General features: G+C 35.8%; 1 protein-coding gene across 9 annotated transcripts in view; it reads left to right on the top strand.

The window, feature by feature from the left end:
• Positions 1-27290, top strand: part of COP1 (COP1 E3 ubiquitin ligase) — a 231608-nt gene that overhangs the window by 130126 nt on the left and 74192 nt on the right. For all 9 annotated transcript variants that reach the window (XM_027975896.2, XM_027975897.2, XM_015099327.3 and 6 more), the window contains 4 exons: positions 6850-6993; positions 10186-10294; positions 11177-11258; positions 17141-17257. In XM_027975896.2, the coding sequence (XP_027831697.1) occupies positions 6850-6993; positions 10186-10294; positions 11177-11258; positions 17141-17257 (452 nt within the window). The remainder of the gene's footprint in view (positions 1-6849; positions 6994-10185; positions 10295-11176; positions 11259-17140; positions 17258-27290) is intronic.

Genomic DNA, 27290 nt, shown 5'->3' with positions numbered 1-27290 from the left:
TCCTCTCCAGCATTTATTGTATAGGTTTTTTGATGATGTCCATTCTGACTGGTGTAAAGTGATGCCTCACTGTAGTTTTGATTTGTATTTCTCTAATAATAAGCAATGTTGAGCATCTTTTCATGTGTGTGTTGGCCATCTGTATGTCTTATTTGGGAAAAAAAAAAGTTTGTTTAGGTCTTCCACCCATTTTTTGATTGGGTTGTTGGGTTGCTGATATTGAGCTATGAGCTTAAGCCAGCTCTTGTTGATATTCAGATAAGATAAAAATTCAGATTTGACTCTTAGATTTAGCAGACAGCAGGTCATTGTTGACCTTAGTGCAGCATTTTCAGTGGTGAAGGTGAAAGCTTGATTCGATTGGGTTAAAGAGAAAGGGAGGAGAGGAATTAGGAATTGATGAGTTTGGACCACTTTTTTAGTGAAGTTCTGTGATCAGAATGGAAAGGAATAGCATGATAGCTAAAGCAGAATTAGAGTTCTGAGAGGTGTTTTGTTTTGTTTGTGTTTCACCTAAAGGAAGAAAACATTGAAATTGAAAGGCTCATGGAAAAGATCCAGGAGACTGGAAGAAATGAATGATATAGGAGAGCAGTGGAGTTCAGTCTAGGAAGCAGTCCTAGAGTAGGCAAGCAAAGCTGGGATCTAGTGTACAAGTAGACCTGTTGGCTCCATCTAGGGGTGTGTCCTTCGCTCAGTGGCCAGAGAGGTGGCACAGTATATCAACGTATGTGGGTATATGCTGGTAAGTGGAGGATGTGATGGTGGTAGTCATTGTAAGTTACCTGCTTATTCTGTGTGTGTGTGTGTGTGTGTGTGTGTGTGTGTGTGTGTGTATGATAAACTATGGAGAGCAAAATAATCTGCTGAGAGTGATTAAGAGGAAAGAGATATGGGAAATTTGAGAAGAATAGAGAAATTATGTACCTTTTTTTAAAAGCAAATAGTGTGGGACAAATTTTTAGCAAATTTTATGGGACCGGGGATATTTATCATAAACCTGAGCAGTGTGAGAGCTCCACTTGAGGATAGTGGTCATGATCAGAACATGTTTTTTTTTGTTTTTTTTTTCCTCTAGCCATGTTCAGCCATGCCATTTCAAGTGTAGAGTGAGTAGAGAGATTAACTAGAGTTTTACCAAGGAAGTTAGGTATAAGGAAAAAGAGATGTAAAAATGTTAAAGGAATAGAGTTATATGTAAGGGCATCTTAATTATTCACTGTGTAACCTATGATGGGTAAAGGAAAAGTGAATATACAAGGCAGGGGAGGGACAGTAGTGGTAAGATCAGTGAGCTTTTAGATTCCTCATGGGCCTGAAGGCCTGAAGGATTGTTGCTAACAGTGAGTTAGGTGGAGCGAATGGAAGTGGTTGTCAAAAAGCAATATGTCAGAAAGTGAAAATGCAGTTATGGAGAAATGACATTATTGGTAATGAAAAAGCCTAATCATGGTTGTGCGAGGTGGAGGTGAGCAGAATAAAAGATCTTTGGGGAAAGGAAAGTCCAACTGATAGACCAGGATACTAGAATCTGTGGGATTGTTGAAATTACTAAGAATTATGACAAGGGCAGATTTGGAGAGAGTGATATTGTGCTAAAAGTTAAAATTTCCGAGAACTCATGGATTGGTAAGAGTAACAAGGAGCAGTATTATGTGATACAAGTTAACAGGATATTTTGACCTGGGAGGTTTTAGGGAGGAGAAAGAATACCTGGGGAAGTTGTGCATAGCAAGGAGGACCCTGACTTTATATCTAAGTGTGTTTTAATGTGGAACGTGAGAGGACCTCAGAGGAATCAGCATTTTCAGGGAAGAGCTGGGTTTTAGTTAGATTTAGAAGATAATGAAACATTTGGAGATGAAATTATTAGTAGTGTTGATCTGGATGGAGAGAGGTTTAGCTTTATTTAACTATATTAACAAGGTATGATTTTTGACGTAGCACTTCATAATCCAAGTATATTTAGGGATATTCTGGCATATGTGAAAGATGACATGGATAGGTATTTATTTCATTGTAGTACTGTTAACAGTGAAAAGAAAAAAAAAAACTAGAAAGCAAATGTTCCTCATTAGACTTATTAAATAATTTATGATATACCCATATGTTGGAAATCTGTGCAACCACTGAGAAAAAAAAATGAGGTATCCCTAATATGTACTGATATTGCATGATTGTCAAGATACTATTATATCATCCCATGTGTTAAAAAAAAAAAAAGACTGTGAATACCCATATGTTTGTTCATGTCTAGCAGGATGCACGAACTGTAACTATTGATTGTCTCTAGGGAGGCTGATCAGGTGCTTATTTGGTAAAATTGGGAGGGAGACTAGCTTTTGTCTGTACACTTTTTGAACCGTTGCCTACGTACGTAGTTTTTTTTTTTGTTTTTTTTTTGTTTTTTTTTAAGTTTTAAGAAAAGCTTCAAGCCGGGTTGTGACAAACCTTTCTTAATGGTTGAAGTTTGACTTTTACATGGTAGCAAGTGTTGGCATGCTACAGTTCACAGCAGCACAAAGAGTCAGAAATGACTTAGCCGCTGAACAACAACATCAACAACAAAGTGATGATAATTATGTGAACAGAGCTGTAATTTTGGAAATTTTCCCTAATATCCACCCTTCAAATGGATTAGAAAAGATAAAAGTCAGGACCGGCACACTTGTAAGGAGGCTGTTGCAGTAGCCCAGGTTTGTATTAATGCATATTTCTGCACATTTCTCAAATGTGTCTTGGTTTAACATCCTGGTTTTCCATCAGCTTGGTCAGTGTTTGGCAGATAGCAGGCACACCCATACGAATATTCTCATATGGATGAGAATATCCAAGCAACATACATTTTCTTCCAGTGAGTCTTAGTAATCATTGACTCTTGAATTCCTGTGTCATGTTTTGTTCCTGTTGTTTGGCATTTGCTTATTTTAGTAATAAATGACCTTGCCCACTAATTATAAACCCTACCAGGCGACTGTACTCTCTTTTTTCTCTCTCTGTTTCAATTGTTGTACAGGATGAATTATGATGTTATTACTACTACTATCATATGTATGCCATGAGTAGATCCCATTTTTATGTTATTGTTGTTTATTTTGCCTTTGTATGTGTTTCTCATAGACTTACCCTTCTGTTCTCATTAAAATAAGAGCTTTGCATAGTGACTGAGAGCATAGACTCTGAAACTTGATGACTTGGAATTTTCCAGTAAACCTTGAGCAAATTACTTAACATTAGTACACCTCAGTTTCTTTATCTATGCAGTGGCGATTTGAAGATTAAATATATTTAATGTAAAGAGCTTAAAACAATGCTTGACACGTAGTGTTCCGTATGTTATGGAAGTTTTTGCCAATACTATTGATCGAGTTGAAAGAAAGTCATAGTTGAATATCCTCAGTTATTATTTACTTATCCTTTTTGTATTATGTAAAGCTCTCCTCTTCTGTTTTCATTTTTAAAAAGGCCGTTTCTGAGCCTTTCTTTGTTTCCTTGAAATTATAGCAGCCCCTATCTCCTGGGGCAAACTAACATGGTAATGAATTGGACCTTTAACAATTTTGTTTACTTTACATTTTCTTTTGATAAATTGGATTCTGTTGTTCGGGGATGTTAATCCACCTTGTTCACTAATACATTTTATAATTACAAAAAAAATATGGCAGACAGTGGGAACCCTGACAAAATTCCCCTCTTGAGATACTGATGTGTTTACGTTGCTTTGTGCTACTCCGTACTAGATGTCTGCATTAATCAAATGTCCTGTGTGGTCTATTGCCTTGATGCTTAATCATCTGACTGATGGACCTTTTGACAAAGAATACAGCCAATTTCAAACAGCTGAGTTTCATTTTACAGCTTCTTAAATAAATCACTTTTTAAAACAGTTGAAATGTTCCAAGTGTGAAAGAAAAATGCAGTTTATTTTCATGAAAGTCCCCATTCCGATAATTTTTCAATGTTTATTTTTTAAATTTAAAAAATACTGTGAAACTGAATTTGTCTTATTGCAGTTAACTTTTCATAAACTACTTGCTTTATTACCAGTGATAGTGGATAGCAGAAATGAGTTTTGTATTGCAAGACTTCTTGAAGTTCTTTTTTGAATTTAATTGCACCATCAAGTGTGTTTTAATTTGCTTACCTTTTATTTTGTTTTTATTTCAGCCTAACTAGTCATTGTTTATTACTTTTGTTTGTTTTATCAGATTTCAGAAATTAAAGCAGCTGAAATATTGTGAAATGAGAAACCATCTATTTTGTATTAGCTCTGAAATTAGCTCTCTGTCTGAAAACTACATTATTCTTTTGAGTTATTCCATGATTGGTTTCTAGAGTCTGACTTTGTTTCTGGGAACAGATATGATTACATCTGTTTGAAATTGGGAACAAATGACTCATGTTTGGAACTACTTAAATTCTGAGTCTTAATTATGTGAAAGTACTTGCATTTTTTTTTTAAGGTAGCTGTTTTTCTTCCTTTCCCTTTTAATCAGAAATAATGCTATTCTTTATACTTTCTGATCAGTATTTCTATTAAAATCTTGTTTTTAAACTAGAGCCTCTATATCTTAGAATATTAAAATAAGGATACTATCTAGGTCCTTGTTATACTAATGTATTAAGAAGAGAACATAACCAGAATGTAAGAAAAGAATAGCAGTAAAGTCAAAACAAAAAGTTAATAATGAGGTGAAACCGTCATTAACAAAAAGTTAACAACTCTTATACAAAACAAAATGTATAAGAGTTAATAATGATCTGATATAGCTAAATAATAACCTTTGTTGAAGAAAGAGAGCTGTGTTGAATAACAGGGTAGCAACAGAGGAAATAGATTTAATTTCTTGTTTATATCATCAAATCTATTCTTTTGACAATATTTTAATTTATATGCCAGTTTTCTTCCTGTAGTGTCTTTAATAAGTTAGTGTTTAAACTTTTTTATATTAAAAACAAATAGTTTGGAAGTAGCGTGTTAACTTTTCCTAGTACAACCTTTGGAATATTTTTATTAGTCATGTGTGTTTGTAGATGAAGAAAAAATATTTAGAGATAATATAACTGGTTTTCCTTTGATATCTCAGCCATAACAAAATTTCCTAAGTTAAGGATAGAATTTCAGTTCTGATAACTCTGTCCTTTACCAGACACAGTAATATTTCACCTTCAGTGGTGTGAGGTTGGGAGTATAAATTGAGTTGGGATAGATGAATAGTTGTCATCGATACAGTTATATTCCATTAGGGTGCACAGGGCAGATGACCTTAGCTGAGACAGCAGTGAGGCTGAAACTGTTGTACAAGTCAGTCTTTTGCATTGCTACACAGTCATACAGTATTGAAGAGAACATTTGCTGAATTTTGCAATAGTCAATGACATTTCATGAAATTTCTTTAAAAATTGCATAAAATTGAGCAAGGATTTAAAGTTGTAATGAAAAGTGAGCATCTCAACATGTATTTTTATGGGAAATATTCTTGATGTGTACTTATTTTCCTAATTCATTGTCAGCTTAGCAAAGCTTCTTACTATATTATTAATTAACCATATACTTTTTGGTAAAAAGATGTCACAGTTAATGTATAAAGAAAAATATGTCTTGTAGTTATTTGTATACACTTGGTGAATGCTTAAAATATGCAGAGCACTATCATATCATTTTAGCCACTTATAAGACGCTTTGGGCAAGTTACTCAACTCCAGTCCTTAGTTTTCTCATATATAAAATGTGGATAGATTAATAATACCTATCAAAATTAATACCTAACTCATAGGGTTATTATGAGAATTTAATTAGTGAGTTTGTGTAGTGGTTTTAGTGAGTGAGCGATCAATGAATATTATCTATTATTGGTATTATTATGTTATTAGTTAAAGATCAGTAATTCTTATGTATTCTCTAACTTTATGACTGAGCTTCTAGAAAGGATATTTAACTCATTAAGAAATAAAGTGTGTGATGATTCATTTTGCTCTTAATTCCATTAGGTTACTTAACATTCTTGTTGATTATATAACAACTTTTTTAGGACTCCAAGTTACGGTCCTTAAAGATGAATAAAACCTTGTGTTGTCCTTCGGAGTTACTTATTTTGAAACTTGTGTAAAAAGTCAGTAAGAGAGAGGTGAATTCTCTTAAGTAACTTGAAAAGAAGGAAAAATTTTTACTTAGGTTTTCCTCTGTTTGCTTGTGGTTCATAAGTCAGAGAGATCATATTAGATTGGAAGGTGAGAAATGATTGGAGGAAACGTAATGATTGTTTAATTATTCCATTCATATGTATATTTTATCCTTATTGTTATACCTCCCTTAAGTTGTGTCATAATTCAGCTTGTGTACTCATTAATTTATTAAAATAACATTAAATTTTGTGAAATTCTGTCATCTACACAGAATGGTAGGTAGAGAAAAAGCTAAAATTAAGGAAAAGGCTTATTGAGTATTCTGTTTTGATATATTTTTAATATACCAAACCATTAAATCTTCCCTCACTACTTTTACAGTGTAGCTTGTTAGCCTTGACGGTTTGGTATGTTGTAATATTGTTAGTAAAGATGAATTGAAAATCATGTCAAGTTTCTAGGAACCAAAAAACCATCTGTGGTTCAGAATTGTATAGCTATGCAGTTCTCCACCACTCTTAATTTTACATGTCTTGATAATGACTTAATCTCCATAAGGCCTAATACAGTTTGAAGGCATTTCAAGTAGATCTATTATCACTGTAGATAGAATCACTTTAGAAATCGGGGAGGAAAAAAACCAAATTCTGAAATGTTATCATCGTAACATCACAAGGATAGGTAAATAGTCTTACTGACCCAAGTATGTACTTCATTTCTTAGTATTGAGTTTGACCGGGATTGTGACTACTTTGCAATTGCTGGGGTTACAAAGAAGATTAAAGTCTATGAATATGGCACAGTCATTCAGGATGCGGTGGATATTCATTACCCTGAAAATGAAATGACCTGCAATTCCAAAATCAGGTATTTACATTATTTACTTGGCATAATGTAGTGTCTATATAACAGTATCTTTGATTAGTGTGTTTGTTATTTTTACCTTTTCATGTGACATCTTATTCGTTTGTGATTAACATTATTAATTATATATAGAAGATACATCAGAATATCTTTTTTTATAGATATCGATCGCTTTTTCCCTGTGAGGGTTAGTAGTTTTTCTATTTTTCTGTTTGCCAAATGAAAATCTTCTTGCATTTAATCAAATAAGTGTCTTTACTGTAGATGACCTTTCATGGGGTATTGAATGAAGGATTACTGTAGCCCAGTGAATAGTGTCTCAAAGTCTGGAATTTTTCCTCTAGCATGCACATATCTCTAACTATTATAATTGTTTATAATTTTAAGAATTCCTTTCACAAGAATGGTATGTGTCTTTTTGTGAGGGCATAGTGTTTAAGTTTCATATATTAAGGGTTGGAGTTTATAACGAGTGCTTTTTAAACCTGGAATACTGTTCAAACTGCAGAAACTAGACCCAGCTTCTGATCTGCCCCCAAAATCTAAAAGGAATGCTAGAGTCTTCATGTTTAAAACAAACTTCCTAAGCTGTTTTCATAGGCACTGGCTTCAAAGGGAGTGACATCAAGAAACTAATAGTAAATTTGTTTAAAACTTTGAACATTTTCTAGTCATTCTTATCCCTTTTTTATTTGGATAAATGACACATATAATATATGTGGTCACTTTAATAATGTTAATAATATAGAAAGTACTGTAGGCTTTATTTGTATAACTTTCTTTTCTGTTTCCTAATTCATATAAAAATGGTAGACTGAACTAACTGGTGCTCATCATTGAGAATGTGTAATGGTTATCTACTTAGTTTATATACTTCATTCCTAAGTGAAAGGAACGCAGCATGAGTGAGACATAATTTTATTGAATTCTTCAGTGGCAGGCATTATCAAAAGTTCTGTGTCTTAAGCAGACCATCATTACCTTGTTTTATACACAAGGAAGCTGAAGCACAGAAAGGGTTCATTAACTTGTTGATGGTTGTACAGCTAGTCTCTGGAGTAGACAAGATTCAGACAGAATCTTGCTCTTAACCATTTCATGCTACTAATTTGTAAAATAGAGGCTCTAATAGTAACACCTACTTCAGTCGTGTCCGACTCTGTGCGACCCCATAGACGGCAGCCCACAGGCTCCCCCGTCCCTGGGATTCTCCAGGCAAAAACGCTGGAGTGGGTTGCCATTTCCTTCTCCAATTTCATAGGGTTATACTTTAAATAAAGCTACATGATGCCCTCAGCACAATACTTGACCCATATCAAGAATTCATAATAAATGTTACCATAATGAAAATATGGATTAGAGGGTTTACCTTGTCTGTCTTGACAGATACAAAGCAATATGGTAGTATTTTATGCACCTTGGAATAAAGAGAAGGAAACTGTTCAAATCTGGAAACAATGGACTTGGGGCTGAAAGGGTCAATATGTAAGCTTCCCTGAAACCCATCTGGAGCAACCAGTTGTGAAAGTGAACTGAATTACCCAAAGCCACAACTACTAAGTTGCAGGTCTGGAATTAAAGCTCAGGTCTGACTAAATCCAAGGCTCTTGACTGCTCCAGGTCATTTCTTCCAGGAATTCTAATAAGTACGTCTAAAGTTGCAAATAAACTCTTCAAACCCTAAAATGTAGCACAAATACAGCTAGAAGACAGCAAAAAGGCTTTGTGTTCAAATGCTTGGAAATCACCTAGGTCAGCTGCTTTGCTTTCTAAGTGACTTTTTCTTTAATATACATTAGCTTTACTATATGTGTGATGCACATATATGTCTAACCAAAAGCATATATTTTTAGATGTTGCATTCTCAATATTGGAACATTTGAGAATAGCCGAAACTGTAAATGTTAGAAGTTTAATTCTGTTAAATGCATTTTATTGAAATTTGAGTCATGCACTTACATTAGTCAACATTTGCCTGTAAACACAGAGACTCAATTCAGACCAGTTTACTGGCTTATATGATCTGACAAAACTGGAAGTAGGGCCCTGAAGGGTCTGATTTGGTCTCTGCCATGACATACGTGTGCCCCCCGGCCCCTGTTATCTCCACCTACAGACATGTATTCCTCATGTGTCTCCGCCATGACATACGTGTGTCCCCCCGGCCTCTATTATCTCCACCTCCAGACATGCATTCCTCATGTGTCTCCGCCATGACATACACGTGCCCCCCCGGCCTCTATTATCTCCACCTACAGACATGTATTCCTCATGTGTCTCTGCCATGACATATGTGTGTCCCCCCCAGCCTCTGTTATCTCCACCTACAGACATGTATTCCTCATGTGTCTCTGCCATGACATACGCGTGCCCCCCCAGCCTCTATTATCTCCACCTACAGACATGTATTCCTCATGTGTCTCTGCCATGACATATGTGTGTCCCCCCGGCCCCTGTATCTCCACCTACAGACATGTATTCCTCATGTGTCTCTGCCATGACATATGTGTGTCCCCCTGGCCCCTGTATCTCCACCTACAGACATGTATTCCTCATGTGTCTCTGCCGTGACATACGCGTGCCCCCCCAGCCTCTATTATCTCCACCTACAGACATGTATTCCTCATGTGTCTCCACCATGACATATGTGTGTCCCCCCGGCCCCTGTATCTCTACCTACAGACATGTATTCATCATGTGTCTCTGCCATGACATACGCGTGCCCCCCCAGCCTCTATTATCTCCACCTACAGACATGTATTCCTCATGTGTCTCCACCATGACATATGTGTGCCCCCCTGGCCTCTGTTATCTCTACCTACAGACATGTATTCCTCATGTGTCTCTGCCATGACATACGTGTGCCCCCCTGGCCTCTGTTATCTCCACCTACAGACATGTATTTTCATGTGTCAAGGATGGCCAGTAGCAACTTTAGGCACACCATATCTGTCTTCTAGCTGGTGATGAGAGTGAAGAGTGGTTATGGTTTGTGACTTGGTAGTTTCAATTGAATACTCTGGGAATTATTTGATGCCTTCTTCCTTGATGGATTGTGGGCAAAATAATTATTGTGAACTTATGTAGACCATTTTGAAAGGGTTCTAATCTTTTTGAACACGTCCAAATTCTTTGTATCCATTGCTATTTATTTTTATGTAAAATAAGGCTTAACTTAATATCCCTTTCTTTCAGCTGTATCAGTTGGAGTAGTTATCATAAGAACCTATTAGCCAGCAGTGATTATGAAGGCACCGTCATCCTATGGGATGGATTCACAGGACAGAGGTCAAAGGTCTATCAGGTAAATAAGAATACTAGTTACCTGTGGTTGTTGTTACTATTCAGTCGCTCAGTCGTGTCCAACTCTTTGCGATCCCATGGACTGCAGCACACCAGATTCCCTGTCCATCACTATCTCCAGAGTTTGTTCAAACTCATGTCCATTGAGTCGATGATGCCATCTGACAATCTTATCTTCTGTCATCCCGTTTGCCTTTTGCCCTCAATCTTTCCCAGCATCAGAGTCTTTTCCAGTGAGTCAGCTCTTTGCATCAGGTAGCCAAAATATTGGAGCTTGTTGCAAGAATCACATTTGTACTTTTTAATAATTATAGAGCTTCATGCATTTTATAATTACAAATTTAAAATCATTGTTTAGCATTTCCTCAGTTCCTCAGTTCAAATGGCAACCCACTACAGTATTCTTGCCTGGGGAATCCCAGGGACGGGGGAGCCTGGTGGGCTGCCGTCAGTGGGGTCGCACAGAGTCTGACACAACTGAAGTAACTTAGCAGCAGCAGCAGCAGCAGTTCCTCAGGTCAGCCGCTCATTTATATCTGACACTTTGCGACCCCATGGACTGCAGCACCCCAGGCTTCCCTGTCCATCACCAACTCCCAGAGCTTGCTCAAACTCATGTCCATCGAGTCAGGGATGCCATCCAACCGTCTACCTATGTAATTCCAGTAATGCTCTTTGCATTTGTAGGATGAATTTCCAAAAGTGGTAATTTTATAAATGTATATTTAAAAAGTTTATGGAGCTACTTTGCATCTCCTTTATTTTCATAGCCAGTTCTTTCTCCCTCCCACCATAGTGATAAATTGGTATCAGCTATGTTTATTTGTTTTGCTTTATTTAAGATCTATATTCTGAGACTACTTTGTCTTCCTTCTACATCTAGGAACATGAGAAGAGATGTTGGAGTGTTGACTTTAATTTGATGGATCCTAAACTCTTGGCTTCAGGTTCTGATGATGCAAAAGGTACTATTTGGGTCTCCCCCCCGAATTAATTCCTTTTAAAACCTAACAGAAATACACATATTTATTGAAACCCATAGTGATCCTTTGCGATTACTGATTATTCTAAAAATAGTCTAATAAGCACAAAAATCTTTATTTCTTGGAGTGAAAGAAAAATGAATATTCTGCATCTTCATTATAATAATTTTTTCTGAATTCATGCCTGTGATGTATTTATAACCAGTTCCTGTACATATACTGTGAAATGAACTTTTTTGTTGAAATATTTAGACATCACTGTATTCTGAATTGTATTAAATTCTGAGTGTATACCAAAATCTTTGAATGAAGTAAATCATGTTTCAAGGCAGAAATTCTATATTTCTTTCTGCCAATTTCATTGATCTTTCTATTTTTGTGTATGTGTGTGTGTGTGGTGTGTGTATCTGTCTTTACTGTTTGTTCTTTCCCGTTACTGTCTTCTTTTGGCCTGTTTTTTCTCAAGATTAGATTTATAAAGCCCTGTTAACAGATTTCTTTTATCTTGGCCCTCTCCTTCCTTTCCATCTGTAACTTGCAGACTAGTGAATAGATAGGCAGGGGTAGCTCTAGCGTTGGAAACTTTATTTCACAATGATTGTTGTTGTTGTTCAGTCTCTCAGTTGTGTCCGACCCTTTGCGACCCCTTGGCCTGCAGCACACGAGGCTTCCCTATGCTTCACCATCTCCTGGAGCTTGCCCAAACTCATGTCCATTGGGTTGGTGATGCCATCCAACCATCTCATTCTCAGTTGTCCCCTTCTCCTCCTGCCTTCAATCTTGCCCAGTAATCAGGGTCTTATCTAATGAGTCGGCTCTTCACATCATGTGGCCCAAGTACTGGAGCTTCAGCTTCAGCATGAGTCCTTCCATTGAATATTCAGGACTGATTTCCTTTAAGATTGACTAGTTTGATCTTGCAGCCCAAGAGACTCCCAGGAGTCTTCTCCAACACCACATTTCAAAAGCATCAATTCTTCAGCTCTGCTTTCTTTATGGTCCAACTCTCACATCCATACATGACTACTGGAAAAACCATAGCTTTTACTAGACAGACCTTTGTTGGCAAAGTAATCTCTCTGCTTTTTAATATGCTTTCTATGTTTGTCATAGCTTTTCTTTTAGGGAGCAAGGGTCTTTTAATTTCATGGCTGCAGTCACCATCTGCAGTGATTTGGGGGTCTGAGAAAATAAAAATCTGTCACTGTTTGCATTGTTTACCCATCTGTGACTGGATGCCATGATCTTTGTTTTGGGAGTGTTGAGTTTTAAGTCAGCTTTTTCACTCTCTTGTTTCACCTTCTTTAGTTCCTCTTCGCTTTCTGCCATAAGGATGGTGTCATCTGCATATCTGAGGTTATTGGTATTTCTCCCCGCAATCTTGATTCCAGCTTGTGCTTCATCAAACCCAGCATTTCACATGATGTATTCTGCATGTAAGTTAAATAAGTAGAGTGACAGTCTACAGCCTTGACGTACTCCTTTCCCAGTTTGGAACCAGTCCTTTGTTCTATGTCCGGTTTTAACTGTTGCTTCTTGACCTGCATACAGGTTTTTCAGAAGGCAGATGAGACGGTCTGGTAGTCCCATCTCTTTAAGAATTTTCCATGGTTTGTTCTGATCTACACAATCAAAGGCTTTAGCGTAGTCAATGAAGCAGAAGTAGATGTTTTTCTGCAATTCTCTTGCTTTTTCTGTGATCCAGCGGGTGTTGGCAATTTGATCTCTGGTTCCTCTGCCTCTTCTAAATCCAGCTTGAACATTTGGGAGTTCTCAGTTCAGGTACTATTGAAGCCTAGCATGGAGAATTTTGAGCATTACTTTTGCTAGCATGTGAAATGAGTGCAATTGTGCAGTAGTTTGAATGATAGAGCTGTCCTATTCTATAAAAGAGAAATGACATGACTGGATTGCCCTCCAAAAAGTTTCGGATCAAAGAGAAGTAGCAAGTTGTTTATCCACAGTATATATGGATTGGAACGTTTTCCTTCATGATTGCTGTAAGAAATTATCTTTGAATTTCTAAAATAGAACATTGTGTTATAATTGATTTTTTTTAATGTTGTAATACTGAGCTTCACTAATCAATGTTAAATACTTTTTAAAAATAATGTAATGGGGTAGCCTTTATTGAGAGTACTTGTGTTTTTGTACTGAAGATTAACATTTGTTCAGAGGTGGTGACTGGCTAGATTCCTCAGGAAAATATAAGTAATTTTAGTAGAACAATTTTAATTAGGAAGAGATTTTTAAAAATTACTTATTGATTTTAAGTTGTTTTAAAATACACATATAATTAACCATTTTAAGTGTACTATTTAGTGGCATTAATTATCTTCAATTTGTCTTCATCCTTGTCAATCTATAGAACTTTTTTCATATTGCAAACCTGAAACTCTGTTTCAGAAACTGTTTCTGTGTTACTGAAACAGTAACTCCTCATTCCCCCTTCACCAGCTCCTGGCAGTCTCCCTTCTCCTTTCTGCCTCTATAAAATTTACTAGCACTCTTCAGTGTCATATTTGAGTATTTGTCCTTTGTGACTGTTGTATTTGACTCAGCATAATATCTTCTAGATTTTTCCATGTTGTAGCTTATGTTAGAATTTCCATCTTTAATAAGACTGAAAAATAATCTACTGTATAGATATATCACATTTTGTTTCATTTGTTGATTGGTGGATGGATCTTGGGTTGCTTCCACTTTTGGGGCATTATAAATAACGTTGCTATCAACATGAATGGCAGACTATCCCTTCATATCCCTGTATTAAGTTCTTATGGGCATATTCTCAGAAGTGAAATTACTGGGTCATATGATATATACTTAATTTTTTTAGAAACTGCCATTCTGTTTCCCAAAATGGCTCCACCATTTTATATCCCCACCAGTAGTACCCAACTATTTCTGTTTCTCCACATCCTTGCCAATACCTGTTCTTTCCCCTCTTTTTTAAAAATAATGATTTTAATGGATGTGAAGTGGTACTTTATTGTGGTTTTGCTTTGCTTTCATTTCTTCAATGATAGTGATGTCAAGCATTTTTTCATGTGCTTATTGGCTATTTGTATATCTTCTGAGAAAGTGAAGTCGCTCATTCGTGTCTGACTCTTTGCAACCCCATGGACTGCAGCCTGCCAGGCTCCTCTGTCCATGGAATTTTCCAGGCAACAATACTGGAGTGGGCTTCCATTTCCTTCTCCAGGGGATCTTCCCAATCCAGGGATCGAACCCGGGTCTCCCACATTGTAGGCAGATGCTTTTACTGTCTGAGCCACCACGGAAGAAAAGTTTATTGAAGCCCTGTGCCATTTTGATTGTATTTTTTTCTCACTGCTATTGAATTTCAGGCATACTCTCTGTATCCTACGTATTAATTCCTCATCAGATACATTATTTGTTGACAGTGTGCTTATGCACACAGCTGTTTCATATTGATGAAGTGCAGATCGCCTATTTTTTCTTTTATTGCCTATGCTTTTCGCATCATGTTCAGAAAGGCACTGCTGAATCCAGTGTAATAAAGCTTTTTCTTTGGAGGTTTTATATTTTTAGCTCTGACATTTGTGGTCTTCATCTGTTTTGGGTTAACTTTTGTGTAAGGTATAAAGTAATGGTCTGACTTCATTTTTCACATGTGAATATCCAGTCTTCCCAACACCACTTGCTGAAAAGATTATCCTTTCCCCATTGAAAGATCTTAGCACCTTTGTTAAAAATCATTTGATCATATCTGTGAGGGTTCATTTTTGAACTTTCTTCTCTTCCATTGTTTGTATTTATGCCACTGCCACACTGTTTTGATTACTGTAGCATTGTGGTGAGGTTGGGAAGTGAGTGTTCCATTATTTTTTCTTCTTTTTCAAGATTGTTTTGGCTATTTTAGGCCTACTGAGATTCCATGTAAATTTTAGAGAGCATTTTATTCTATTTCTGCAAAAAACTTCATTGAGATTTTGTTAAGGATTGCCTTGAGGCTTGTCAGTTTAGTCTTTTTAAATGAGCTTTTGGTTTTGTTGATTTTCTCTATTAACTTTCTGATTTTTCTTCAGATTTTTATAACTTCTTTTCTGCTTACTTTGGATTTAATTTGCTCTTCTCTTTCTAGTTTCCTAAATTGGAAGCTTGGATTATTGATTTTAGATCATTTTTCTTGCTAATATATGCATTCAGTGCTATAAATTTTCCTCTGAGTGATGCATCCCACAGATTTCTTTTTTAAATTATATTTTCATTCTCATTTAGTTCAAAATATTCTTAATTTTTGCTTTAGGTTTCTTATTTGACTTATGTATTACTTAGAAGTATGTTGTTTGATCTCCAAATATAATCCATTGTAGTCTGGGCAATACATTGTATGGTTTCCTTTTTCTTTTTTAAATTTGTTAAGGTGTTTTATGGCCCAGAGTGTGATCTGTCTTAATGAATTATCCATGTGAGTTTGGGAAGAATGTGTATCCTCCTGTTGTAATATGTAGATATCAGTTATATCCAGTTTGATTTATTATTGAGTTCAACTACATTCTTATTGATTTTCTGCTTCCTGGATCTGTCCATTTCGGATACAGGAGTGTGACACTTTTTTGATTCTACATTGATCTTTTTATTTCTTCTTTTACTGTACCGCATTGTCTTGCTTTGAGGCTTAAGTCTTGGAATCATTTAGTGTGAGCCCTTCATCTTTATTCTTGAACATTATTTTAGCTCTTCAGTTTCTCTGTTTTTCCACAAACATTTTAGGATCAAGTTACTAGTATCTGTAGACACTTCTGCTGGGATTTTGATTGAGATAGTATTGACTTTAAAAGCTTCTCAGATGGCTCAGTGGTAAAGAATCCACTAGATAATGCAGGAGACACAGGTTCAATCCCTGGGTTGGGAAGATTCCCTGGAAGAGGAAATGGCAACCCACTCCAGTATTCTTGCCTGGAAAATCCCATGGACAGAAGAGACTGACAGGCTACAGTCCATGAGATTGTAAAGAGTCGGACATGACTGAGCAACTGAGCATGCACACATAACCAATTAGCAATGTTGTGATAGTTTCAGGTGTACAGCAAAGGAACTCAGTCATACATATACATGTATCCATTCTTCCCCAAACTCCTCTCCATTCAGGCTGTCACATAACATCGAGCAGAGTTCCATGTGCTATACTGTAGGCCCTTATTGGTTATCCATTTCAAACATAGCAGTATGTACATGTCCATTCCCAAATCCCTACGTTTCCCTTCCTCCCAGCAACCATAAGTTCATTCTCTAAGTCTGTGAGTCTCTTTCTGTTTCCCACATAAAATTTTAAAATCATGGAATTCTTAAGTGAAAGATAAAATAAGAACTGCTTCCAGGTACTTTAAGTGACATTTGTGTATATATGATATATACAATGTGAGATATATATATATATATATATATATGTACGATATATATATATCGTACATGTGAAAATGTGTGTGTATGTGAAGTTCTCAAAAGTTTGATAGGTTGGAAGATAAGCCATCTAGTTTCCCTGCTCATATACATACACACACACAACTTAAAGAATGCTAAAACAAATACACATGTGTTTCCAGACTGCCTTTTTTTTTTAACCTGTCTTGTATGCCTTGGTTAAGGGATCATATTTTCTCTCATTATATATTGATTATCTATGTTGTTTTCTGACTTTGAAACTAAGCTTTGTTGGTTTAAATATACTGTTCTATTGAATATTATTCATACAGTTTAAGTATTTTCGATCCTACTAAATCAAAATACTTAGCATGAAAAGACAGCTGTAGCAAGAAGTTTGTAGAAGTTTGTAGTTTGTAGAAGTATTGGCTAATGTATTGTTTATTTCCGTTTTTATTGTTACTTCTTGTTAGTGAAGCTATGGTCTACCAACCTGGATAACTCGGTGGCAAGCATTGAGGCGAAGGCTAATGTGTGCTGTGTTAAATTCAGCCCCTCTTCTAGATACCATTTGGCTTTCGGCTGTGCAGGTAAGAAATGAAAGATTTGTCTTATTTTGGTGTCAGTTTTCATGACTAAGGTTAAAAAAAATTTTTTAAAGAATAAATTTCTTTGTAGGTTTAAACTTTGTTTTCATTATTGCACTCTAAATTAGAAGCATGTAATATACCATTTTTACTCATTAATTGCTGTGCTTTCATTTTAGCACTCCATCTCCCATGTTTAATACATAAAGGTGTGTTTGTTGATTATTTTTGTTTTTGTTCCTCTAAGTCTTTGCATACCTGGATTTATGCTTGTTTACAAATTTAGGTCATAATGATACTTAAATATTGTATAGACACAGGAAACTTTTTGATTTTAAATGAAAGGAAACCTACTATAAAACCTTGAACAGTCATTGCGTGCCTACTGTGTACAAAGCACCCATCTAGGGACAGTGAATAAGATTAAATCTTATATTGTTGAGTACGTGCTAACATAGTAAGTACTAAAAAAAATCATACCAAAGAATTTTTTGTTAAAGTATTTTTCTTAACTAGCGTGACCAAATGTCTGCATTTGCCTGGGGAAGTCCTAGTTTATATTTGTCTTACCATTATAATAACTATTAGGCCCTTCTTTCATTCTCAAAAGTGTTCTGGGTTGAATGGTTAATTATTTGATCACTCTACTCTTAATTCCTTTGTCTTCTTATCTGATTTCCTACCTTGAGTGTTTACTGAAGCAGTGAACACTTGTATTTTAACTTTTGCATTGCTAAATCTCCTTCAGAGTGTTTACTGAAGCAGTGAACACTTGTATTTTAACTTTTGCATTGCTAAGTCTCTTTGATTCTTGAGTCTTTTTTTTTTAATTGATAATCTTGGTTAAAAAAATAAAGATAATCTAGCATAATATCACGAACACAATAGTTACTTCTTTAAAAGGTAAATTTAAATCTTAATTTGTCATTACATCTTTTCCTTATTCCAACTTGCTGTGCATTTCACTTGGATACTAACATACTTTCATAGTTAATTTCCAGGAGAACATATATATGTGGGTAGAATTCCTTTTCATTAGCAGATACATTTCCCCCCCAGTATGCTGCTCTTTTCCATTGGGAACTAGTATTCTCTTATTTAAATCCTTCTTTGTCACTGACTAGAAATGTTACTTTGGGCAAGTTGATTAAATTCTCTCCCCAAGTTCCTTATCCTTAAAATAGAGATACATCTTTTGGGGCTCTTATGAGGACTATGAAAGGAAGATGCTATTTGTAAAGCTCTTATAATATGATGCTCAATGATTGCTAAGGTATTTTCATGAATTAATACTTAGCAGTCATTTAGATAAAGTAGTTTTTTGAGTTTTTTAATGTTATAAACACACTATTAGTCATCATTTTTAATAGAAAAATGATGATCATATTTATAATCAATATGAAATATGTACAAATGCTAGACATGAGCATCTTTAAAATTTCTCCTTCCTATAAAGGATCTACTTTAAAAATGCCTCAACTATCTGGCAGGCAGTTTTGTCCTCACTGTGTTAAATTTTCATAAATTTCTTAGTTAATTTTTACATTTCCATGTAAGCTTTAAGATTTATATTTTTCCAGTTCTAGAAAAATTCTTTTGGAATTCTCATCTAAATTACCCTATATTTATTACTTAATTTTGGAACCAGTGATATTAAGATAGTTCATCTTACTACAGTTACATGGGATATCTTTTTGTTTCTTTGGATTATTTTCTATCTTTCAAAGAGATTTTTAGTTTTAGTTTTTTTCACTTAGGTTTTAGGTCTCTCTGGTTGATTTTTTTCTATGTTTCTATAATTTTGTTGTGTTTTTTTCCATTCCTTTACCTACTATTTGCTGAGAGTAAAAAACAAAAAACTGTTGATATTTGAATATTTGTATTATATCTAGGCATTGTTCTTATTAAATCTGGTAACTTTTTATTACCAGATAGCCTTTGGGCTATCTGTGTATATTTGATAGTAGCCAGAAATGATGGTTGTATTTTTTTCTTTTCTAATGATTTTTTACATTCTCTTTTGTTAAAAGGCATGCTATATTATACTAATTATAGGTACTTTTCCCATGTATTTCCTTTAGTTGAATCAGCTTTAGTGGTTTGCTGTTCATGCTATCTCCTTCTGAAGAATAGTTTTGTGGGTTTAAAAAAATTTTTTGGCCTTGCTTCATGCCTTGCAGGATCTTACTTCCCTGAGCAGGAACTTAACCCAGGCCTTTGACAGTAGAAGTGCAGAGTCCTAACCACTGGACTGCCAGGGAATTCCCTGAAGAATACTGTTCATTAAATTCAAATAATTTATTTAACTGTGTCTTAGTTAAGAGCAATTTCAGTATTTTATCAGGTGCCTTTTCAGCATCACTTTATATAATCATATGGTTTAATTTGTTGAGATATGCTTATATATTTTCTGATACCTTATTTGTGTTTCTAGAGTAAACCTAGAATTTAGGTTTGCGTTAACGTGGAATTCTTTTGATAAATTGCTAGACTTTTTGGCTTATATTTTTAATACCTGTAAACATAAATTGGTCTGTCTCCTTTTTAACCATTTTTAACATCTGTGTTTTATAACTTTCAGTATGTAAGTCTTGAACTTCTCTTGTTAAATTTATTCCTAAGTGTTTTATTACTGAATGGAATTGTTGTCTTAATTTTATTTTTGGATTGTTTGTTGCTAGGCTTCAGAAATACAATCAATTTTTTGCATATTGATTTTGCATCCTGTAATCTTGGTACTTGTGGGTTTTTTTTTTTTCTTTTAGTTTTAAGGTGAATTTCTTAAGTTTTCTACATTTAGGATTATATCATCTGTTCTGTGAATAAAAATAATTTTAATCCTTCTTTTACAGTGTTAATGCTTTTTTGCTTTATTGCATGAATTAAAATCTCTTATATAATAATGAAACTGGCCGAAAGGATCTCTTTATCTTAGGGGGAAAGTATTCATTCATTCACAATGAAGTGTGATGTTAGCTGTGAGTTTTTGTAGATACCCTTTATCAGGTTAAGTTTCCTTCTATTCCTAGTTGCAAAAAGTATGTATTATTATATTATTAGATTTTGTCTAAGGTTTTTCTACCTATATTGAGATGATCTTGTGATTTATGTTATTTATTATAATAATATGAGGTGTTTCTTGGGGGGTGGGTTGTTGTTTTAATGTTAAAGCAACTTTCCATTCCTGGGAAAAATCTGTCTTGACCATATTGTGAAATTCTTTTTCCTTGTTGCTGGATTTAGTTTGCTAAAGTACTATTGGCCTCATAGAATGACTTGGGAATTGTTTCCTCATTTACCTACTGAATGAGTTTATAAAGGATTATTATTATTTCTTCTTTAAATATTTGGCAGAGTGTATCAGTGAAACCATCTGGACTTGGACTTTTCTTTGTGGAAAAATTTTATATTACCTAGTTCAGTTTCTTTTTCCTGGAGAAGGAAATGGCAACCCATTTTCCATTTCTCCAGTATTCTTGCCTGGAGAATCCCATGGACAGAGGAGCTTGGTGGGCTACAGTCCACGGGTCACAAAGAGTTGGACATGACTGAGTGACTTCACTTTCACTTTCTTTACTTTTTATAAGTCTTCAGATTTTCTATTTCTTTTTGAAGTTCTTTTTGGTAGTCATTGTCTTTCTAGGAATTTGTAAATTTAATTTTTCTAATTAGTGGGCATAAAGTTGTTCATAACATTCTCTTCTGATTTAATTCCTTTAAATTTCCTCTTTCTTTAGTGTTCGGGAGTTTCAGTTGTAATATTCCTTCTTTCATTCTTGATTGGTCATTTCTGTCTTCTGTCTCTTTTCTTCGTTGTTCTAGCTAAATATTTGTTACCTTCTTCAAAGTGCAGGTATGTGTGTGTGTTTATGTTGGGGTGTGTGTGGTGGGTGGTGCTTCTGGGGCCAGAACACCACACGTTCCCACTGTTTTTAATGTTCTTATGCAAATTTGATTATTAGAAGAGTTGGAGATATGTAAACTGAACCTTCTAGAATGACACTTAACTCACTCTCAGTATAGGTAAGCCAGGAGCGCTGTTATTTCTTTCTCGGCCATTGGAACAGTTGTGATCAACATTTGTTGAGATCAAGAATGTGATGCCATGGCTGTAATCAAAGGATCAGAAATGCACTGTAATTGCCACATAGCTGCAGACTGGACACTGGAACAGTACTGTATCTGTTCCAGAGAACATCCACATCTTTACAGTGATGCTTGCAACAGATATTTCCAAGGCAGAATGACCACAAAATTCCAACCTTTCAAATCATACATAAGTGCGTCCCATTGTGAAATCTTATTCACATCTAGAAGCATAGCTACATGAGAATCTGGGCAATATAGTTTTTACTTTCCATCTTCAATTGGCTGTAAATTCTATAAGGTGCTGAGAACAGATACTAAATGTCATCTGCCCTATCCTTCACAAAGCTGAATAGTTGATGTGAGTTAAGGACTTATTTTTCCTGGCTTTGAAATAGCGGTTAGAATCAATGCCTTTAATCATAGTTAAAAAAAAAAAAAAAACTTTGTTACTAGAAGACAGTGACTGATACTGAATCATCTTCATTTAGAATTGAAATATTTCTTAGAATATAGGCTATTATCTAGATGTTGCTTCTTAAACTATAAAACATCAGCCTCTCTTTAGCTGGACCATTTATTTTGCCACTGAGAGACTTACAGAATCATAACCATCAGGTTGCTTATTAAGTATCATTTGTGATGATGAATTCAACGTTGGGAACGGGCTGTACATTTTTAAAACATTGCTTTTGGAGTTATGATAATACATAATTAGTATGTGAACTCCCCAATTACTGATTGACTCGTGGTTGAAAGGGCACTGTGGATCCTACTTGGGTAATGATGCCTAATGGTAATTCTAAGCTTTTTGGATCTTATATTTCCATTTGATAACAATGAGTTCATCTCTGTCTTTGTGCTCATTATTTTGCTCTTTCACCTTTTAACATAATATAAAAATATGGTTTTGGGGGGCATTGATTGGTTGGTTAGAATTTTTTTTTTTTTTTTACTAGAACTTAGAGCATGAAAAATTTCTTAAGGTGGACTGAATGTTTGCAAGTACTTCTTCTAAAATATTGAATTCTAGGTCATGGTCCCCTTGAAAAAAGTAGACTACAGAGTTTTAAACTATCTTTTTTGTATTAAATATTGAGGAAAAGGCTTTAAATTTTATTTTAAACCATTTGAAATCGGTTTTTAAGCCCTGAGATTTTCTGAAGCATTTTCCAGAGGAGAGAACAAAATTTTTGACATAAGGGTAAAGGCATTTATTAGTTGTCTTTTTACTAGATTACTACATGGTGTTTTCTTATTGCGTAGAAAAAGGAAAACTATTTTTTCTCCAATTCATCCTCTCTAAAGCCAGTTTGGGGAGAAGGCAATGGCACTCCACTCCAGTACTCTTGCCTGGAAAATCCCATGGATGGAGAAGCCTGGTAGGCTGCAGTCCATGGGGTCACTAAGAGTCGGACACGACTGAGTGACTTCACTTTCACTTTTCACTTTCATGCACTGGAGAAGGAAATGGCAACCCACTGTAGTATTCTTGCCTGGAGAATCCCAGGGACGGGGGAGCATGGTGGGCTGCCATCTATGGGGTCACACCGAGTCAGACACGACTAAAGCGACTTAGCAGCAGCAAAGCCAGTTTGAGAGAGCACTGTTACACTAAATAGAGCTCCTAACAGTCTGTGGTTTTAATAGAATGGTAGACATGCTTGCTTACTACTAACTTGAAGCATTTTGCAAATTTTAAAGCTGTAATTTTGGTAACAGGTGGGAAATTTGGGTACTCCTGAGTAATACTCTTTAAATTTGTGTCGCCCCCCACCCCAAGAAATTACTGGTATTAATGTAAGTCAAAGGTAAAATTCATATTATTCTGATTCAAGAGTGATATTTATACTCATAAACATATTCACAGGGAAAGAGTAATGTTTCTAGAACAGATAGCAATTCTGAAATATTCTAGTTAAACTGTGTTTTCAACAGACTTTTCAGTTTTGGTTGCTGTAAACAATTTGTTACTGTCAGCAAACTAAACACTTCACACATATAAACATGCACCATTTGTTTCCTCATTTTCAGTATTTTCTAATTTTTGTAATTTGGACAAAATAACAAAAAGGTTATTTTTCGCTTTTGAAGACTAAGAGTCTGTGTTTTATTTTATATAGTGGTTGCCAGTGGGACTGTCTTTTCCTTCACATTTAAATAAATCAAGTGTCTGAATATTTACTTAATGAATCTTAATTAGCATCACAGCATTCATAAACATGTGTTTCAGTTATTTATACCATGTCAAGGACATTTTGTTTTCAAGTTTCTAAGTAATTTCTGTGAATGCAAATGGAAGTGGCATGCATTAACACCAATATTCAAGAAACAAACTGTTATTTTGTCATAAAATCTACCTTTGATAGTCTAGAATTTAAGAGCAATTTTGAGGCACCTAGTAAATCTTTCACCTCTTTATATCTGTCTTGCCTTCCAGCCTGTAAGTGGCATTTAGCTAGGTTTTTATTAAAAATAGACTTCATAAGAAATTTTATATTCACATTAAATGCAGACATATTTTAAAGTCAGGCATTTATTATTCAGCTGTTACTAATATAATGCACATGATCATTCATTTTTTGAAACTAATTGAGCAATCACTGCAAACACTGAGAAGTATGAAATGTTTGGTGGATAAATTTGGCTACAGCAAAATTAAAAACTTCTATTTACCAAATAATACCTAAAAACATAATTTCTTTACAAGTTATTAATTGGGAGAAGATATTTAGAACACATATAAGTGATAAAATCTTCATGTCTATATTACATGAAAAACTCTTACAAATAAATAATGAAATAATAAATATATCCTACAGCTTTGCTTCTCAAAGCATAAACATTAGCATCACCTAGGAGCTTGTAAAAAATCGCAAATTCTAACACCCTGACCAACACCTACTGAATAGAGTTTCCAGAGGTAGACCCCAGCAACCAGGTTTTTTAACAGGCTCCCCTTATAATTCTTACCCACTCTGAAGTTTGAGAAACCTCACCCTAGGGAAACATGTATTTAATGAATATACATAGTTGTATTGTTTGCATATTCACATTGTGGAACATTTTCAGCAGTGAAAATGAAGGAACTGCATCTCCATGAAATGATGTGGATGAATAACAAGCATAAATGTGAATGAAAGAGTGTCAGAAAAACACAGTGAAATTCTATTTATGAGCATGCAAAACAGACTACACTGTTTAGGAATATGTACATTGACATAGGAATATGTGAGCAGACCATTAAAAAAGGTGTTTGGTTCAGTCGCTCAGTCATGTCTGACTCTTTGCAACCCCATGGACTGCAGCACTCCAGGCTTCCCTGTCCATCACCAACTCCCAAAACTTACTCGAACTCATGTGCATTGAATTGGTGATACCATTCCAACCATTGCATCCTCTGTTATCCCCTTTTCCTCCTGCCTTCAATTTTCCCCAGCATCAGGGTCTTTTCAAATGAGTCAGTTCTTCACATCAGGTGGCCAAAGTATTGCAGTTTCAACTTCAGCATCAGTCCTTCCAATGAATAGTAAGGACTGACTTCCTTTAGGATGGACTGGTTGGATCTCCTTGTTGTTCACGGGACTCTCAAGAGTCTTCTCCAACACCACAGTTCAAAAGCATCAGTTCTTCGGCACTCAGCTTTCTTTACAGTTCAATTCTCACATCCATCCATGACTACTGGAAAAACCATAGCTTTCACTAGACGGACTTTGGTTGGCAAAGTAATGGCTCTGCTTTTTAATATGCTGTCTAGGTTTGTCATAGCTTTTCTTCCAAGGAGCAAGTGTCTTTTAATTTCATGGTCACAGTCACCATCTGCAGTGATTTTGGAGCCCGCTGAAATGAAGTTTCTCACTGTTTCCATTATTTCCCCATCTGTGAAGTGATGGGACCAGATGCCGTGATCTTAGTTTTCTTAATCTTGAGTTTTAAGCCAACTTTTTCACTCTTCCCTTGCACTTTCATTCAGAGGCTCTTTCATTCTGCCATAAGGGTGGTATCATCTGCATATCTGAGGTTATTGATATTTCTCCTGGCAGTCTTGATTTCAGCTTGTGCTTCATCCAGCCTGGCATATCTCATGATGTACTCTGCATATAAGTTAAATTAGCAGGGTGACAGTATACAGCCTTGACATATTCCTTTCCCGATTTGGAACCAGTCTGTTGTTCCATGTCTGGTTCTAACTATTGCTTCTTGACCAGCATACAGATTTCTCAGGAGGCAGGTAAAGTGGTCTGGTATTCCCATCTCTTGAAGAATTTTCCATAGCTTGTTGTGATCCACACAGTCAAAGGCATTGGCATAGTCCATAAAGCAGAAATAGATGTTTTCTGGAACTCTCTTGCTTTTTCAATGATACAGCAGATGTTGGCAATTTGATCCGTGGTTCCTCTGCCTTTTCTAAACCCAGCTTGAACATCTGGAACTTCACGGTTCAGATACTGTTGAAGCCTGGCTTGGAGAATTTTGAGCATTACTTTGCTAGCATGTGAGATGAGTGCAATTGTGCCATAGTTTGAACATTCTTTGGCATTGCCATTCATTGGGATTGGAATGAAAACGGACCTTTTCCAGTCCTGTGGCCACTGCTGAATTTTCCAAATTTGTTGGCATATTGAGTGCAGCACTTTCACAGCGTCATCTTTCAGGATTTGAAATAGCTCAACTGGAATTCCATCAGCTCCACTAGCTTTGTTGGTAGTGATGCTTCCTAAGGCCCACTTGACTTCACATTCTGAGATATCTGGCTCTAGGTGAGTGATCACAGCATCGTGGTTATCTGGGTCATGAAGATCTTTTTCGTATAGTTCTTCTGTGTATTTTTGCCACCTCTTAATATCTTCTGCTTCTGTTAGGTCCATACCATTTCTGTCATTAACTGTGCCCATCTGTGCATGAAACATTCCCTTAGTATCTCTAATTTTCTTGAAGAGGTCTCTAGTCTTTCCCGTTCTATTGTTTTCATCTATTTCTTTGCATTGATCATGTAGGAAGGCTTTCTTATCTCTCCTTGCTATTCTTTGGAACTCTGCATTCAAATAGATGTATCTTTCCTTTTCTCCTTTGCCTTTAGCTTCTCCTCTTTTCTCAGCTATTTGTAAGGCCTTGTCAGACAACCGTTTTCCCTTTTTACATTTTTCTTGGGGATTGTCTTAATCACTGCCTCCTATACAAAGTCATGAACCTCCATCCATAGTTCTTCAGGCACTCTGTCTATTAGATTGAATCCCTTGAATCTATTGTCACTTCCACTGTATAATCGTAAGGGATTTGATTTAGGTCATTCCTGAATGGTCTAGTGGTTTTCCCTACTTTCTTCAATTCAAGTCTGAATTTGGCAATAAGGAGTTCATGATCTGAGCCACAGTCAGCTCCTAGTCTTGTTTTTACTAGCTGTATAGATCCTCCCCACCTTTGGCTGCAAAGAATATAATCAATCTGATTTCAGTATTGACCATCTGGTGATGTCCATGTGTAGAGTCTTCTCTTGTGTTGTTGGAAGAGCATGCTTGCTATCATGACCAGTGTGTTCTCTTGGCAAAACTCTTTTAGCTTTTGACCTGCTTTGTTTTGTATTTCACGGCCAAATTTACCTGTCACTCCAGGTATCTCTTGACTAGAAAGACCTGGTTCAATCCCTGGGTCAGAAAAATCCCCTGGAGAAGGGAATGGCAGCCCACTCCAATATTCTTACCTGGAGAATCCCATGGATAGAGGAGCCTTGCAGACTGTAGTACATGGAGTCACAAGAGTCAGGCAGGACTTAGTGACTAAACCACCATCAAAGACATGATCATTTATGTTTAAGGGAATTGTTAGAATAAGTTTAATGCAAGAATGGGGCTTCCCAGGTGGCTCAATGGTAAACAGTCTGTCTGCCAAGAAGGAGACACAGGTTTCATCCCTGGGTTGGGCAGATCCCCTGGAGAAGGAAGTAGCAACT

The sequence above is a fragment of the Ovis aries genome, chromosome 12 (genome assembly GCF_016772045.2).
Source record: "Ovis aries strain OAR_USU_Benz2616 breed Rambouillet chromosome 12, ARS-UI_Ramb_v3.0, whole genome shotgun sequence".
Classification (NCBI taxonomy): Eukaryota; Metazoa; Chordata; class Mammalia; order Artiodactyla; family Bovidae; genus Ovis; species Ovis aries.
The sequence above is the reverse complement of the archived record's forward strand: the minus strand, read 5'-3'. Positions and strand labels throughout refer to the sequence as shown.